This window comes from Lotus japonicus, chromosome 3 (genome assembly GCF_012489685.1).
Source record: "Lotus japonicus ecotype B-129 chromosome 3, LjGifu_v1.2".
In the NCBI taxonomy this organism is placed as follows: Eukaryota; Viridiplantae; Streptophyta; class Magnoliopsida; order Fabales; family Fabaceae; genus Lotus; species Lotus japonicus.
In genome coordinates, this window is record NC_080043.1 from 57,075,443 (window position 1) to 57,090,932 (window position 15,490).

At 35.7% G+C, this 15,490-nt stretch overlaps 3 protein-coding genes across 3 annotated transcripts; 1 reads left to right on the forward strand and 2 right to left on the reverse strand.

The window, feature by feature from the left end:
- The first annotated feature begins 6,834 nt into the window (after positions 1–6,834).
- Positions 6,835–10,410, forward strand: LOC130743402 (triosephosphate isomerase, cytosolic-like). Its single transcript, XM_057595630.1, has 9 exons — positions 6,835–6,996; positions 7,354–7,429; positions 8,193–8,316; positions 8,653–8,737; positions 8,896–9,028; positions 9,215–9,309; positions 9,512–9,590; positions 9,937–10,019; positions 10,106–10,410. The coding sequence occupies exons 1-9, from the start codon at positions 6,958–6,960 to the stop codon at positions 10,148–10,150; spliced, it is 759 nt and encodes a 252-aa protein (XP_057451613.1). The 5' UTR covers positions 6,835–6,957; the 3' UTR covers positions 10,151–10,410.
- A 950-nt stretch (positions 10,411–11,360) lies between these two features.
- Positions 11,361–12,441, reverse strand: LOC130743403 (uncharacterized). The gene is made up of 3 exons (XM_057595631.1): positions 12,316–12,441; positions 11,871–12,224; positions 11,361–11,792 (listed from the first exon to the last, which is right to left on the reverse strand). The coding sequence occupies exons 1-3, from the start codon at positions 12,385–12,387 to the stop codon at positions 11,544–11,546; spliced, it is 675 nt and encodes a 224-aa protein (XP_057451614.1). The 5' UTR covers positions 12,388–12,441; the 3' UTR covers positions 11,361–11,543.
- A 594-nt stretch (positions 12,442–13,035) lies between these two features.
- On the reverse strand, positions 13,036–14,681 carry LOC130749460 (uncharacterized). Its single transcript, XM_057602827.1, has 2 exons — positions 13,587–14,681; positions 13,036–13,500 (listed from the first exon to the last, which is right to left on the reverse strand). Exons 1-2 carry the CDS (start codon positions 13,884–13,886, stop codon positions 13,255–13,257), a joined length of 546 nt encoding a protein of 181 aa, XP_057458810.1. The 5' UTR covers positions 13,887–14,681; the 3' UTR covers positions 13,036–13,254.
- Between the last annotated feature and the right edge of the window lie 809 nt (positions 14,682–15,490).

The following is a 15,490-nucleotide window of genomic DNA, read 5'->3' on the forward strand; positions in this document are numbered from 1 at the left end:
AAATGGGTGGCCTGGATAAATAATCCTTCAAACTTTGGAACGCCCTTTCACATTCTTCAGACCACTGAAAAGTTTTGTTCTTCCTTAAGCATTGAAAAAATGGTGCTGATTTTTCCCCAGAACACGGAAGAAACCTAGATAAAGCTGCTATCCTTCCTGTTAATTTCTGCACATCTTTAACTGAGGTTGGACTCTGCATATCAAGTACCGCCTTACACTTATCAGGATTCGCCTCAATTCCTCTCCTTGTGATCATGAAACCCAAAAACTTTCCACTTTGAATTCCAAACGAACACTTTTCTGGATTAAGTCTCATGTTATGCTTTCTTAGCTCGCCAAACGCCTCTTCGAGATCAGAACAGTGTGCCATCATTTCCTCTGATTTGACCACCATGTCATCTACATAAATCTCCATGTTCCGCCCCACCTGCTTGTCAAACACCTTATCCATCAGCCTTTGGTATGTTGCTCCTGCATTCTTCAGCCCAAATGGCATAGTCTAATAACAATAGTTCGCCTGATTTGTCATAAAAGCTGTCTTCTCTTCATCGGGCTGGTACATTCTTATCTGATGATACCCTGAATATGCATCCATGAGACTAAGCATTCCAAATCCCGACGCCCTATCAACAAGCTTATCAATATTCGGTAAAGGATAAGAATCCTTAGGACAATGCTTGTTCAAATCTGTATAATCCGTGCACATTCGCCACTTTCCATTAGCCTTCTTCACCATTACAACATTCGCCAACCAAGTTGGGTACTTAACCTCCCTTATGAATCCAGCTTCCAGTAACTTATTTGTTTCCACCTTTACTGCCTCTGCCTTTTCTTCGCCCATCTTTCTTTTGAACTGAACAATAGGTTTCGCCCCGGGATTTAAAGCCAATTTGTGACATATAAATTCTGGATCGATTCCTGGTAGATCCTTTGCACTCCATGCAAATAAATCCATATTCTCAGATAACAACTTTACTAACCTGTTTTCCTGACTTGTAGTTAAATTGACACCAACTTTCAAATTTCGCTCACCAATCTGGATTGCCTTAGTTTCCTCTTCTGATTTCATCTTGTTCTCAATGAATCCTTCTCGAGGATCCAAAATTATATCTGACTGTTCTATATCCACCTCATAGACTCGATGCCCCTCTTTCACTGCCTTCTTTCCCATGTGCCCATACTGCTTGAAGCTTTCTGAATAACACTTTCGAGCAACCATTTGATCAGCCTTTAAAACTCCAACTCCTCCTTTGCTCAATGGATACTTCGCTGTTAAGTGTCTTGTAGAAATGATCGCTCCCAATCTGTTTAGTGATGGCCTCCCAATGAGTACATTGTACGGCGAAGTACATTTTACTACCAAAAACTTAATAGCAAATGTCTCCGCATTCTTCCCTTCTCCAAAGACAGTCTTCAATTCCACATACCCTCGAACAAATACTTTTTCTCCAGAAAAACCCACCAAAGAACCATCATAAGGCAACAAATCAGATTCATTTAGCCCCAACTTTTCAAAAGCGTCACCATAAATCAAATCCGCCGAGCTTCCTTGATCCAGAAGTACCCTCTCAATTTCATAATCAGCAATCCTCAGCATTACAACAATTGGATCGTCCTCGTGAGGTTGTACTCCCTCAAAATCTCGCACAGTAAACGTTATATCGGGTTGATTGGTTGCCCAACTTCCCCAATCGTTAGAATAAACAACATTAATGGAATGGACGTACCTCTTACGAGCTGAGTTAGTCATTCCTCCACCGCGAAATCCACCGAAAATAGAATGAATCCGCCCCTTTGCTTTGCCATCCGATTGCCTATCTTGACCATCGCTCTCAATTTCTTTTCCATCTTCAGTTCGCCTTACTGAAGTGCCTGCCTCATCAGAATTGCTTCGTCCTTCAAGCTGTTTCACACATCCAGCCTTCACCAGTTTATCTATCTCTTTCTTCAGCGTGAAACAATCGTCAGTATTATGTCCCGAAATCCTATGATACTCACACCACTTCTTCTTATCCACATAACCCGTTGACGGCTTTGGCTGCCGTGGAAAACGAATAACATTCGCCTCCAAACACGTGAGCTTCAGTCAAATTAACCGCCAAAGGTACTGCCCGATCATTTTGGTTCCGAGTCCACGTCATCGAATGTCCTGGCCCACGCACTCCATACGGTTGAGCACGATTTTTGAAATTAGAACGGTTATCAAATCGGCCGTCATAACGGTTACGATTATTATACCCTGCGTTGCCACGTTCGGTCCATACCTTCGAATATTGATCTGCAACCGCTCCCTTCTTCGCCTCAAACTGCTGCTTCTGCCCTGGAACCGCGGCATTCGGGCGGTTGTTCTTGATCTGATCACTCTGCTCCTCCCTGATGTATCCTTGTACCCTTTCGCGTAAATGCGCCATTGTCTCCACAGGTTTTCTACTCAAATTACTATTTAAACCACCCGGCTTCAAGCCCAATTCAAAAGCTGCAATGCAAATTTCCGGCATTTTATCCTCCAAATGAACAGATAATTGATTGAAACGCCCCATGTAAGATTGCAAAGTCTCATTTGGTCCTTGACGAACATTAAATAATGTCGCCGGAGTTACTTTTTGTGCACGACTGGTAGAAAACTGAGACAAGAATTTTGTAGATAATTCTGTGAAGTTGACAATTGATCTTGACGGTAGAGTTGTAAACCAAATCATCGCCGATTTCTTAAAAGTTGACGGTAACATTTTGCACTTCAACGCGTCTGATGCGCCTACAATGACCATTTTCGTGTTGAAATACACTGAATGGTCCTTTGGATCTGAATCGCCATAGTAAGAATCAAGCTTCAACGTCTTCAAATTGTCTAGGACGGCGGTATTCGTTATTTCCTCTGTGAAAGGTTGAAAGTCCACCACCGTCTCAGCCATTCTTCGATCGCCCTCTCGTAAACCCTGAGTCTGATTGAGATCAGTAAGTTGATTTTGTAACTGTTGATTATGTTGACGAAGTTCATTGAGATCGTCCATGATCCGCTGAAGAACATCAGGAGGAACATCATTTTGTTGAACATGATTCCTCTCTCCGTTCGCCCCGGATCGAGTCACCATCGTGGTGAAAAACGAAGCCTAGGAAAGTATCCTTCGGCCCCACGGTGGGCGCCAATGTTCCGGTATAGAACCTCAGACTAAGGCTAACTAATTTAGAGAGCAAGCGAAAGTAAACAAAGTGAGTAAAATGCGTGAAATGATAGGTCCCTACCGCTTGGGCGGTCCTCTTTTATTTATAGCTTGGGTTTTGATCCGGCTGGACCATGGGTTGCCCGGCCCATTTGATACATAAGTTTTTGTCAGCCCAATTACTTCGTCTCTACTAGACCAGAAATGTTTAATGATAGTTATGGAAAGTGAAACGAGGAGATGAATGGGGATGAAGAGAGGAAAGAGGGTTGAAAAGAGAAGGATGCATAAGAGCGTGCCACATAAGATTTTAGAGACCTTAAATGAAAGTAAAGAGTGCCGCCTATGATTTTTGATGCCTCTGAATATTTCCTGATTTTATATAGTATGGATATATGTAGTAAACGAATTTATATTTAAATCAACAAAGAAAAAACTAAAGCATGGAAACCACTAATAATTGTATATAATTAAATAAGAGTTTTCTCCATAAGTTTTGTTCCACATCTCAAACCGAAGCACTAAAATTGTTTGAAAACAAACTTGACATAAACAAAGATTAGAAACGAGAGAAAGGGTCCAACGGGGCACATAGTCTCAGCAAGCACCAGAGATAGAATTGAAATGCAAAACTAAAGTCATTTTAGCAAGAACCTCACCACTAGTATCTCACACAATAATACCTATATCAACCGCACTAATGCTCTGTTTGGACGTAGAGGTGAAAGTGAGAAGAAATAATATAAGAGAAAAAAATATAAAGAAAAAATGATGTGATTTTAAAGTTGTTTAGATTGATAAAAAAGAAGAGAGAATGAAAGAGAAAATGTGAATGATATTTAGATAATTAATTTGGCAAATTCTGTGGTACCCTGAAATTTTTTTGGGTACGGTACCTCGACTAGATGAAATTGTGAAATTGAAGGGCAGAGAAATAGAGAAGATTAGATCTTTTAACTTTTGTTGGAATCTTAGATATCATGTCGGTTGTTGCAGCTATTTTTCAGTCAGAATCTAGTGGTGGAAGTAGAAATGTATGCGAGGTAAGAATAAGAGAGTTATTAACGACAATAAGAGCGAGATATGGAAATTGGTGTTTATAAAACGACAAGATAATGAGATAATCTACTAAAATGCTCATGAACGATGATGCTATATGCTTTTAAAAGTTAAAAAATTTGGAGATAAAGAAGTTTTACATCATTTAAGGTACAGTACCCTCATTTAAATTAAGGTACCACGACAAACATCAATTAGTTTTACCCATTTATATATATTTTTTAAATCTTTGTAGGCATGAAAAGTGGAAGTTCACGTGCATCAATGCAATTTCTTACCTTTGTCAGTTTTCTCACCATCTTTGGGTGGAAAACTTCTGATGTTATTTACTTGTACGATTTTCCACTGATATTACTTTCTTGGGTGTTCCAAACACTTAAGAATCTTATTTTTCATCAATATCCACTCTACCAACTTCCCCTCCCCACAACTTTCACTCAAACAAACATAGTGTAAATGCTAAAATTGAGACATCAGAGTTGACCTTCACCACTTCTAAAGGTGGTTGCCCCCAAACCGCCCTAAAGACTGACCGAACCAGAAAAGTATCAATATCCACCAGAGAATGACGTAACGCGACAACACGTCATAACAAAGAGTCTATCAAAACAACATGTTGGTTTTTTTTGGTAAGCAAAACAACAGGTTGGTAGAAGAACATGTTTTTCCAATCCTCTCAAATGAAGTAAAATAAGGATACTAGGACACCTACATCATCCTAAGTCAAGAATCACACACAAATTCTTGTATAGAGCTAATACAATCCATCATAATATCAAGACAACTAGTAAACCAAAAAGAAATGAGAACACATAAAAAAAAAGTAAAACTATAATTTGGGTTGTCCTAATCATCAAAGTAATGTTAAAATCACTCTAGTCTTAAATGATTCTGCAATATTTTAACATGTGTTGTGTGGAGAAGTTTTCTAACACAAAGTTAAAATATTAGTGGACCACTTAAATTAGAATAGTGTTAACTTATATTTGCTTAGGGTGATTTAGAGTAGCCGTTATTGACCTAGTTCAATTTTGTGGACATTTTTTGCGTAACAACAATCTCTCTTTCCCAATTGGTAATCTCCTTATGTGGATGAGCTTTGTTTTTGTCAGGACGTGGCTGGTTGGGCTGATCTTACAGTTTAGATACAGGCGATGTGATTCGACCAGGGAAAAAATGATATGGGCCATATGGATTCTTTGCAATAGAGCTGTGATCTGCAATCTTTTCCAAAACAATTCCAAGAAGTTTGTTATACCAAAAATATAAAACTGCATTTCACTATTTGTTCCTAGATACTACAACTAGGATAAGATTATCCTTTTTCTGCTTTCAGGAGGTTGATGATGCCTCATGCTTTGTGGTTGCCATTCACGCACTGCGTATCACTACTTTTTTTCTTTATGGAAGTTGAGATATTGTTGTGATTCCATTCTGCTGTACATGCCAATAAAAGCGCAAAATTATGTGGAAAGAAGAAATTACAGAGTAATGAAGGCAACTTTTTGAAGATACTTGCTTATTGTCTTGGCCAAAACCCAAGATAAATATGAATTTGGGTGACTAGCGTAATTTAACGTCTCAACCATTTGTCTTGGCGAAGTCAACGTCTATCATTAATTGAAATATATGACAACCACATGTTATATTTTTTTATTTTAAAAAAGTAGTTATAGACTTATAATGGCCACATAGTTTTTCTATAGGTGCATCTTAATGGTAAATAATTAAAGGGTTAATCCTCTAATTGGTCCCCGTGCTTCTGCACATCAGAGAGAGAAATCTGTGACCATAATAATTGAAATTTTTCCATCACTTTTTGCATTACTTTGTGGAGATCAACAATCTAAAAAAAAATAAAAATTCTCTAACATCAAAATATTTTTTATTTATTTATCGCTTTCACTATTATGGGATGGCTAGGATCGAAAAATATTTTTTATTTAACTGCATTCACAATTTTAAGTTTTAGTTGAAATAATTATGTGTCAGTTGATCTACACGTTTGGTGATTTTCACCTCTAAATAATGAAATGAAAATATAAGCTAATTCCATCCAATACGCACAATTTTAGTGAATATGCATAATTCTATGAAAAAATGGTAGATGTGCAATTCATGTAAACTTTTTCTTACACAAGTACCTAATTATTTCCTACTACATTAGAAAATATAAATTTTTTTTTCAAGGTATTCCCACAACCAACAACCATGAGACGACTAATTAACAATTGATGCTATGTGATACAGAATAATTAGATGTCTTTTTTAGTACAATAATTAGATTGGATTGGATGTAAATCTAAAACGGTGCATATATGATTTAATTTGTTCTTGACATAAAAAATTACATATTTAGTCAAGCTTCACCATTTTATCAAAATAAGAGTAAATAATATAAGGTTTTTGTTTTGTGAATGGTCAATAATATAAGTTTCTTTTTTCATTTATTTGTATATCATATTTAACATTTAATGTTTTTCCTTAAATATGTGATTCTACCAAACTTGGCTAGCAAGCCATGGACTTAGAAAAATAAATAAATAAATAAAGACCGAAAAAAATAGAAAAAGACCTAAAGAATATTCGTTTTATCTTGCGTTGTTGTTATAAACTGTGCTTCGACGGTAACTCACAGTCACAGTTGTAATATTGTATTGTTGTAGAACAACAACAACAACAACAACAAGAGGGTTTTTCAGTTTCTCGTTGAAATCGAAACAACAACAACAAAACCATGGGCCGAAAATTCTTCGTTGGTGGCAACTGGAAATGCGTATGTTCTTCTTCATCTCTTCTTTCTATGTCTGAATTTGTTTGGATCTCGATCAATGATTCGATTGATTGTCTCTGACCTCTGAAACTATCAGATCTGAGTGGTTAATTTCTGTTTGGATTCATTTGATGTGCGATCCCCTTTTTCTGATCTAACAAGTGTGAATCCTTAAACCTTCTTGCTCAAAGCAATTATTCGGTTGAATTTATTGTAATTGGTTTGGTAGATCTGTTTTTTTTTCCATGGATCTGTACTTGTTGTTCGCGTTATGGAAGTAATTAGATTTACTCTGCGTTTTGGATATCTGTTCAAGTGATGCATGTAAGTAACTGATGATTTGAATTGTCTTTTTTGCAGAATGGTACCACTGAACAGGTGAAGAAGATTGTTGGTACTTTGAACGAGGCTAAAGTCCCTGGAGAAGATATTGTGGGTGAGTCTTAACAAGCTTTCTGATGGGTTTAATTTATCTTTTTCATGCTCTGATTAGCTCACTCTTGGTAATAGTAGCCTATCAAATGGGTTTAATATTGAGGTTCCTCTAGAACTACTCAGTAGCTGCTTCTGAGGTTGCTAACAATTTGATAGTATAAGTTATAAAGTTATGCCCAAATAGATAATTTTTAGAAGAAATGCAAATGCAAAATACCAATTACATATAATACACGAGCATCGGACACCATCCTATACCGCCAAAGTATTTAAGTCCATTAGAAATTTCAAAACTGAAGAGGTAGCCCTTCTAAGTTTTGAGCTGTTAACACTTAAATTAGGAAAATGCATTATGTCCCGAACTGAAGCCAATGAATCCACATGGCCATGTATTCCAAATTTTTTCCTTCTCACTCCTATGACTACGTGTAGGTTCCCTTTTGTGCGATTGGCCATAAACTTTATTTGCGAGTTTTGTTGAAAATTTATTCGGGACAAATAGCAATGTTCCTTAAATTATTTGCCAGACAGAATGACGTTTCAGATTCTGGTGTACTATACCATATGTATTGTGCATCTGCATTTATTCTAAAAATATTTGCATATCTATTCGGGTTTTAACGTAATATCAAGTTGTTAGCAATCTCTGTATCTATGAATTATTATTGTATTTCCATTATTTTATTTAGTGCATTTCATCCAAGTTTTATTGTCTTGTTGATGATGATGTTGACATATGCTAATAAACGGTTCCTTTTTTACAGAGGTTGTTGTGAGCCCTCCTTTTGTGTTCCTATCATTTGTAAAAGCTTTACTCCGATCTGACTTCCATGTTGCTGCTCAAAACTGTTGGGTTCACAAAGGTGGTGCTTATACCGGGGAGGTTAGGTATGCTATATTTATGTTCTCCAAGTGATTTCATTTTGGTGCTTTCCATTTTGTTTGTATTGCTCATGACTTCCAGTAGTATGTTTAGAAAACTAGGCTTTTCCCATTTTCTCCAATTAGGATGCTAAAATCAATGGAGAATCACACTTTTCTTTGAAAAATGTGAAAGGGGGGCTCAATAGCTCTGCCAGATGAGATGTTCTTTTACTCTTTTTTCGCAACTACAAACACACTCGCCAGGGTTTTAATTTTTATTTCTTTTCTGTGTTTTATTAATAGTGAAGTGCATCTTACCCTTCATTTAATCCCTATGAATTATGTCTTTTGCATTAACAGTGCTGAAATGCTTGTGAATTTGGACATTCCATGGGTTATTCTCGGTCACTCTGAACGAAGAGCGCTCTTAAAAGAATCAAGTGAGGTACAAATTGTCCAATTGCCTTTGGTTTATATTTTAAAAATTTCCTCTGTTGATTGTATGATGATTCTACTTTGTGTAGTTACTTGTATACTTGTATTAGCAATATTTTAAATTTTCCGATTGATATTTGCCCATTTTCCCTGCATTGTCTATTACAGTTTGTGGCTGATAAAGTAGCATATGCACTTTCACAAAATCTGAAAGTTATTGCTTGCATTGGGGAGACTCTTGAACAGCGTGAAGCTGGTACAACATTGGCTGTTGTTTCTGAGCAAACAAAAGCAATTGCAGGTACATTTCCCTCCATTCATCTGAATATTGTATATTCATGAAAAAATATTTCTCACATATTATATTGAATTACTTACAGTTCTGGTTAAAAAGCAATTTCCAATTGCATTAAATGATTGTCATTATTTCATCGCTTGCTATTTTGCTGGTAATCAATTTTTGTACTGACCTCAATACTGTTTGCAGCTAAAATATCAAATTGGGATAATGTTGTTTTGGCCTATGAGCCAGTTTGGGCCATTGGAACAGGAAAGGTTGCAACTCCTGCTCAGGCACAAGAGGTAGGCGCTTACTCGCTTACCTTTATTTCATATATAACATTATTCTTTCAATGAAAATTTATTTGCCACTATCTTTTTGTAAAAAAACAAAGAAATCACTGTTTTCTTATCTTTGCTCTTGTGCCAAATTAGACAGTTGACAATCTCCTCTTGTGTGTGGAAGTAACCTTTCTTGATACTATTTGTCGGTTGTTTGGCGTAGGTCCATGCTGATTTGAGGAAATGGATTCATGACAACGTGAGTGCTGAAGTTGCTTCGACTGTGAGAATTATCTATGGAGGTACTTCCCTTCGTACTTTACTCTGTATCGATGTATCAATGCAGTTCCTTAGATGTGAAAGAAAAAGCATGTTGTGATTTATAATATATTAGAGAAAGCTGAGGTGAAGCAAATGAGGTGACGTTCACTATGGACAACCACAAACAAGTTTGTTATAACTTTGAGTTTGGTCCATTAGAGGATGCTCTGGCATCTTTCTTATATGTAATTTTGTATTATTTGTATAATATTCGGAGGTGTTATGTTGTCTATTCCCCTGGTCCTTGGAGGTTTCTGATTGGTATATCAAGATGAGTTGACCGTCACATTAGTAATTTCTTATTAAAGTACCAAATATTTACTGCAGGTTCTGTAAATGGAGCAAACAGCAAAGAATTGGCAGGACAGGCTGATGTTGATGGATTTTTGGTTGGCGGTGCTTCCTTGAAGGTGATTTTTCTTTAGCCATTATTTTGGTTGTGTTCTGTTTCTTGCTTTGCATTTATGAAACTGACTTCTGCACTTTCTGAAATTAGCCGGAGTTCATCGACATCATCAACGCCGCCACCGTGAAGAACTGAAATTGGTAGTCAGGAACTTGTATGCTGCCTTTCAAGCTGCTTCGGAAATTGCTGTGTTTGAGCTTTAATTCCTTGTTTTGTGGCTAATGCTTTGGACTTGTGTTTAGTACTTAATAAATATGATTTCCTGTTACTTAATCAGTTGGGATCAGTTGGATTTTTTGTTTAGTTTATGAGCAAAAATAGTATAACTGCCATAACAGTTGGTGGGAAAATAATGTTGAACGCCAGAGTTTTTGTTGAATGTGCTTTTATCTTCATTTTGTTTGCGTCTATTGATACTCTTGCCATTTAGATTGTGTTTGGTCCAGGGATGTGTACTTACATTTGAGCCACTATCCTCCATGTGGTTCTGACTCAGTGATCCTCCTTTGTCCCTCATGATTATTTTCATCGACAGAGATGACTTGATTTCCCGTTTATGCTATCTGTAAGTGGTTGTTTCAGACAAAAATAACGAATTGCAAAAGTTTCATCGTATTAAACTTATCATATTAGATTATCATGAATGTGTGAATTAGCTTTTAATACAATTGGACGTTATTTGAACGTAAATCCACGAAATAATAGAATTTTCAATTATCAAAATTGACATTCGATTTAGACATGATATGATAATACAACCACTAAAAGATGAAGCTACATATATTTGCCCATATGAAATCAAAAGTGATTTTGTCGTATCCTTCTACTAACTACTAACTACTAAGCCTTTAAAATGCTATTAATATATGAAGTGTTGAGGGAGTCAACTTAGAAAAATAGTGAAGAAAAGTGTTGAGGGAGTCAACTTAAGAGGTTTTTTTGTTTTTTTTTTTTAATGAATTTCATTTTTTATGGGATGTATGCAGCTTACTTATTTTCTTTCCAAGTTTTGTTTATCAAATCCAAACGATGTATGGGTTGGTATAACTCCTATTTGTATCCAGTTTGTTGTTCTTTCAGACTTTTTACCGGGAAGGTTTTAATGAAGATATATCTTGCAGTAAACAAAATATACGCTTAATGAAATTACACAAGTATTGAGTGGTGTTGCTTGTATGAGATTTTAACGCTATCTCCAGAGCAATCATGAATTATCAAACAAGCAAAATAACATCAAACAATGAATAATTTTGAGGGTGTAGTGTGATTGATATCATACTAGTGATTATACCCGTGTGATGCACGGGCGCTAAATCATTATTTTCGTTGAAACAAATGCGATTAATTTAAACCAACAATAATTCATTATTTTATTACAATTTATGAGATCCCAACTACTCATTTATTCACATAATTATTTTTTCACAATATCAAAACTAAGAACACAAACAGGAAACATCAACAGGTATAATACGCTAAGAAACATAAAATCAATGTATTCAATTGAAACCATTGAGCCACAAAGCACTCAATTGTTTCGAACAATTACAACTTTAAAAGTATCAGGCGCTTGCAACTTGAAAAATTTCAATTGATCGGTGAAACTGAACCTGCTTGCCCTGCAATACTCATACCATCCAATGCCTATCATGCATTTGGGGTAGCTCGTTTCGTCCCAATTCAAAAACCACTCAGTAACATAACCATTTGGCAACACCATGTTAATGAATGTAGGATGGTGAGACAAATGATCTTCTAGTATTCGAGTTGGGATAGGCTGTTAAGGGAAAATTAAAATTAACAATACTAAAAGATAAATAATTATGGGATTGAGATATAATAATGAATAACATACCAATCTTTTATCACCTCTACAAAGTTCAGGGGTTAGATCTATTGTCCATATGGGGTCACGCCCAAAAGGCTCTGCATTATTAGGGCCAACATAATTTATTTCCATCTCACCATCACCAAATATTCGTATGTCATAATGATTATCATGAATATGACAGAGATGAATTATAGATGTTCCTTCCAAGTTATGTTTGTGGCAAATTCTCTGAAATACTTCCTCAAACTGAACTCCTGTTCCACATCTTGTAACCAAGCAATGGAAAACGTTCCCAACAGGGTCAAACAAAACAGCCATCTCATTTTCAAGCACGTGTGAATGTGAATCTATAAACTGCCTGGGTAAATCCATGGAATTCTAACAAAAGAAAACCATTAACCAATTAAATTTATAATCGGGTTACTAAATAATGAAAAGAATACAACTTATTCATATAAAAAAAACATACACGATTTGCATGAAGTAGCGTGTGGAAAGATCTTGCATGAGTGGGAAGGGAGGCAAAGTGTGTTGGTTGCATGGTGGAAATGGGAGAGGTGATTCAATAGTTTGATTGTGTGGGTGCATGAATCAAATTAAACCAGTCATATATATAGGGAACAATGAGACTAAAATAAAGTACCATTGCTAAGTGATGGTACAATACAATTATATGTGGATAGAGTATTTGAATGTTTTAAATGTTAACTTTAAGTTGTTGGAATCTAAGTTAGGTGAGGGACAATAGTAGAATAAGAACATAGTGTCTTGTCACCTTTTGGTCACATGGCTATACTTGCAAAAAATATCTACCTTTTATGACAAAATATATAAATTTACTTGCTTGGTAAGGTTTAGTTGAAGCTATAATATTCTCGTGTAGCATTAATAATCAATGGATATCTCTTTTCATAACAAAATATCATATAGTACAATTAGCTATCATGTGTTTTACTACAGACAAAATATTCAGTAAATCCCTAGTCATTCTACCTCAGCTTTTACAACCCATTCAATAATTCAAGTGTGTGTGTGTGTGTGGGGAACTTTGACATGAATTACAATAAGTTGGGTACATCTATAATTCACCACAGAAACAAAATAGACTAATATTCTCAATGACTACTACCATGAACCAAGTTTAAAGGAAATCATTGAAGATGAAACAGACATCCAACACCATCCATACATGACAACTTATCAACTCAAGTTCAGCAAAATTAACAACACAAACATATAATTAAACACTCCATACATAGCAAATTTAACTACTAATGCAGCCAATATAATTACTAATACTAATAGACACATAAAGTCTAGAGATAACACCACCAATTCAAAGATAAACCCATTACAAAATCCAAAGTTCCTTCCCAAATCCAAAGACCAAACTTCAGCAGCTCCCAAATTAGTGGCGGATAATGACAACCTTGTAGGTGTCGGCTTGAGGCATCTTATAGAATACTAACTGGTCACGAGCACGGAGGCGTTGGTTCGTAGCAAAATCATACCAACCAACCCCGAACACACATTGCCATGGCCTCTCTGTGGCCCATTTCAGAACCCATCGCTCCACGGACTCATCAGGTAATATGATATTCAGTGATGATGGATGGTGTTTGAGCTTGGTATTCACATATTTTGCAGGGATGCTCTATAAAAAATAAATAGAGATATCAATAATGGCACAAATCTATCCATATAAAGTATGTGAAATAGACTGAGATACAAATACACTACCAACACTTGACCGTCAGTGACCATCGGTTTGGTGAGCACATTCAACCACGCAAAATACCCATCATCATGATCTGCAAAATCCTCATCATCATCATCAACAGGATCCTCTAGCACTTGATAATTAACCTCCGTGACCTCGTCATAAAATATCCTAATATTGAAATGGCCAGTCCCAGTATACGTATAATGGACACGAACAATATCAGCAATGTTGTGTGCTTGGCAGATATCTTCGAAACCTTCCGCAAAAAGCAATTTACTGGCTTCTGATCTGACCTTAATTGCAAACGTGTTGTCCATTGGATCCGAGAGAAGGACATTCTGCAACTGTCCAACATCAGGGAATTTTCTCACGAACCACTTAGGAACAACGACAGATTCCTACAGAAAAAACATGGAATGATCAGTAACTATATATGTATCATAAAATTGCTTAATATACAACATCAAAGATGAATTGCAACATTATTTGTAAACTAAGAGACAATACATGATAAAGATAAAGCTAAGTACAATATAAACTTGTCACTAAAAATGTGAAAAAAGTGATGGGAAAGCTGAACATAAACATGAACATAGCAGATTCTCAATATTTCAGCTTTGAGCTTTCTTTCAAAAGCAAATCTAACATAAACCCTGAATTATAAGTCAAATATACAATTTTATTTACACATAAACACTGATCAATTTTTTGATCCATGATAATGTCAGAACCAGCAACATTCTATTAGGTAATGTCATAAACACAGATAACATGAACTGAAAGTGAAACTATTGCCAATTGTAAATTAACTACTTTCACAACTCCCAGTCTTAAAATCCTTCTTTGGCCAAATAAATATCCTCAGCTAATTAAGTGCATTTTACGAACCAGTTAAAACTCATTGAGGAGTACATAATGTCTAAAGATGGGGGAGGGGTTGCATATCAATAAACAGTTAAACTTAAACATAGGGATAATGCATCTTTTTCAATCATAGGTAAAAAAATCACAAGAACATTTGAAAAGAAGAACGATCCACTATCAAACTAAGAACTACATAATTTTGCTATATTTGGGGTGAAACTAAACTTTCAACATTTCAATATGATTCAGTGAAATATAACCACCCCTAAATTTAATACAACTTTAAAGCTGTATACAGCCGCAACTTCTAGTAAGAACAAACACAGTTCCAATTTTTTAGTTAGTAGATAAGAAGAAAATATGTGATCTCTTCCAACAAACTACAACAAAGTGATGAGAATTGCAGGTTCTACTTTGAATAAATGAGATGCAGTATAATACAAAATAAATAGCTGAGGACTCACATTGTCAGTGTAATGTATCAGCAGGAAGGAATTATCTCCAGTAGGTAGACTTGAAAGTGCAGTGGGTTCCATTCTTAGAATATCAAACAGCTTTCTTTGTTGCACCTTCTCTCCCTTTGATATGTGTCACCTATATATGATAAATAGAATGACAATATACATGTTAGTGATAAAAGGGGTATAAGAACAGGTCTAAATATGCATCAAAAGTGAAAAAATTAGATGATGAGAAATCATGAATTGAATAGTAAACTAATGGAATTTGATTAATAATGAAGAGAACCAATATATTAATGAATAGTTCAAAACAATGATCAAAAGCAAATAGTTAGAGTGCAGTTTGCTGGTGTGTATAACCCTTTTATATGAGTTCGCAAGCTTGCCAAAATATACTGTTATACTGAGTTTGTTTATTGCACAACCTTTACTCAATTTTTAAGTTCTTAGAAAACTTTTCATGCTTGCTTTTCGTTCAGATTTGAGCTCCAGAATATGCCAATTCTGTCTTATCTGTCATGTAAGTTTCAATTATCTTAGAGAATTGATGGTTTGCAAAATCAGCACAGACAAAAGAGCAAAAGAATACCCCAATA

What these genes read in the sequence shown, in the direction of transcription:
- LOC130743403 (XM_057595631.1), bottom strand. Translation starts at nt 12,387, where the DNA reads ATGCAACCAACACACTTTGCCTCCCTTCCCACTCATGCAAGATCTTTC. An exon ending in CGCTACTTCATGCAAATCGT is followed by an intron (nt 12,225 to 12,315) that starts GTATGTTTTTTT and finishes TTCTTTTGTTAG; the next exon opens with AATTCCATGGATTTACCCAG. An exon ending in GTAGAGGTGATAAAAGATTG is followed by an intron (nt 11,793 to 11,870) that starts GTATGTTATTCA and finishes TTCCCTTAACAG; the next exon opens with CCTATCCCAACTCGAATACT.
- LOC130743402 (XM_057595630.1), top strand. Translation starts at nt 6,958, where the DNA reads ATGGGCCGAAAATTCTTCGTTGGTGGCAACTGGAAATGC. An exon ending in GCTTATACCGGGGAGGTTAG is followed by an intron (nt 8,317 to 8,652) that starts GTATGCTATATT and finishes TTGCATTAACAG; the next exon opens with TGCTGAAATGCTTGTGAATT. An exon ending in GCAAACAAAAGCAATTGCAG is followed by an intron (nt 9,029 to 9,214) that starts GTACATTTCCCT and finishes TACTGTTTGCAG; the next exon opens with CTAAAATATCAAATTGGGAT.
- LOC130749460 (XM_057602827.1), bottom strand. Translation starts at nt 13,886, where the DNA reads ATGGACAACACGTTTGCAATTAAGGTCAGATCAGAAGCCAGTAAATTG. An exon ending in TCACTGACGGTCAAGTGTTG is followed by an intron (nt 13,501 to 13,586) that starts GTAGTGTATTTG and finishes TATTTTTTATAG; the next exon opens with AGCATCCCTGCAAAATATGT.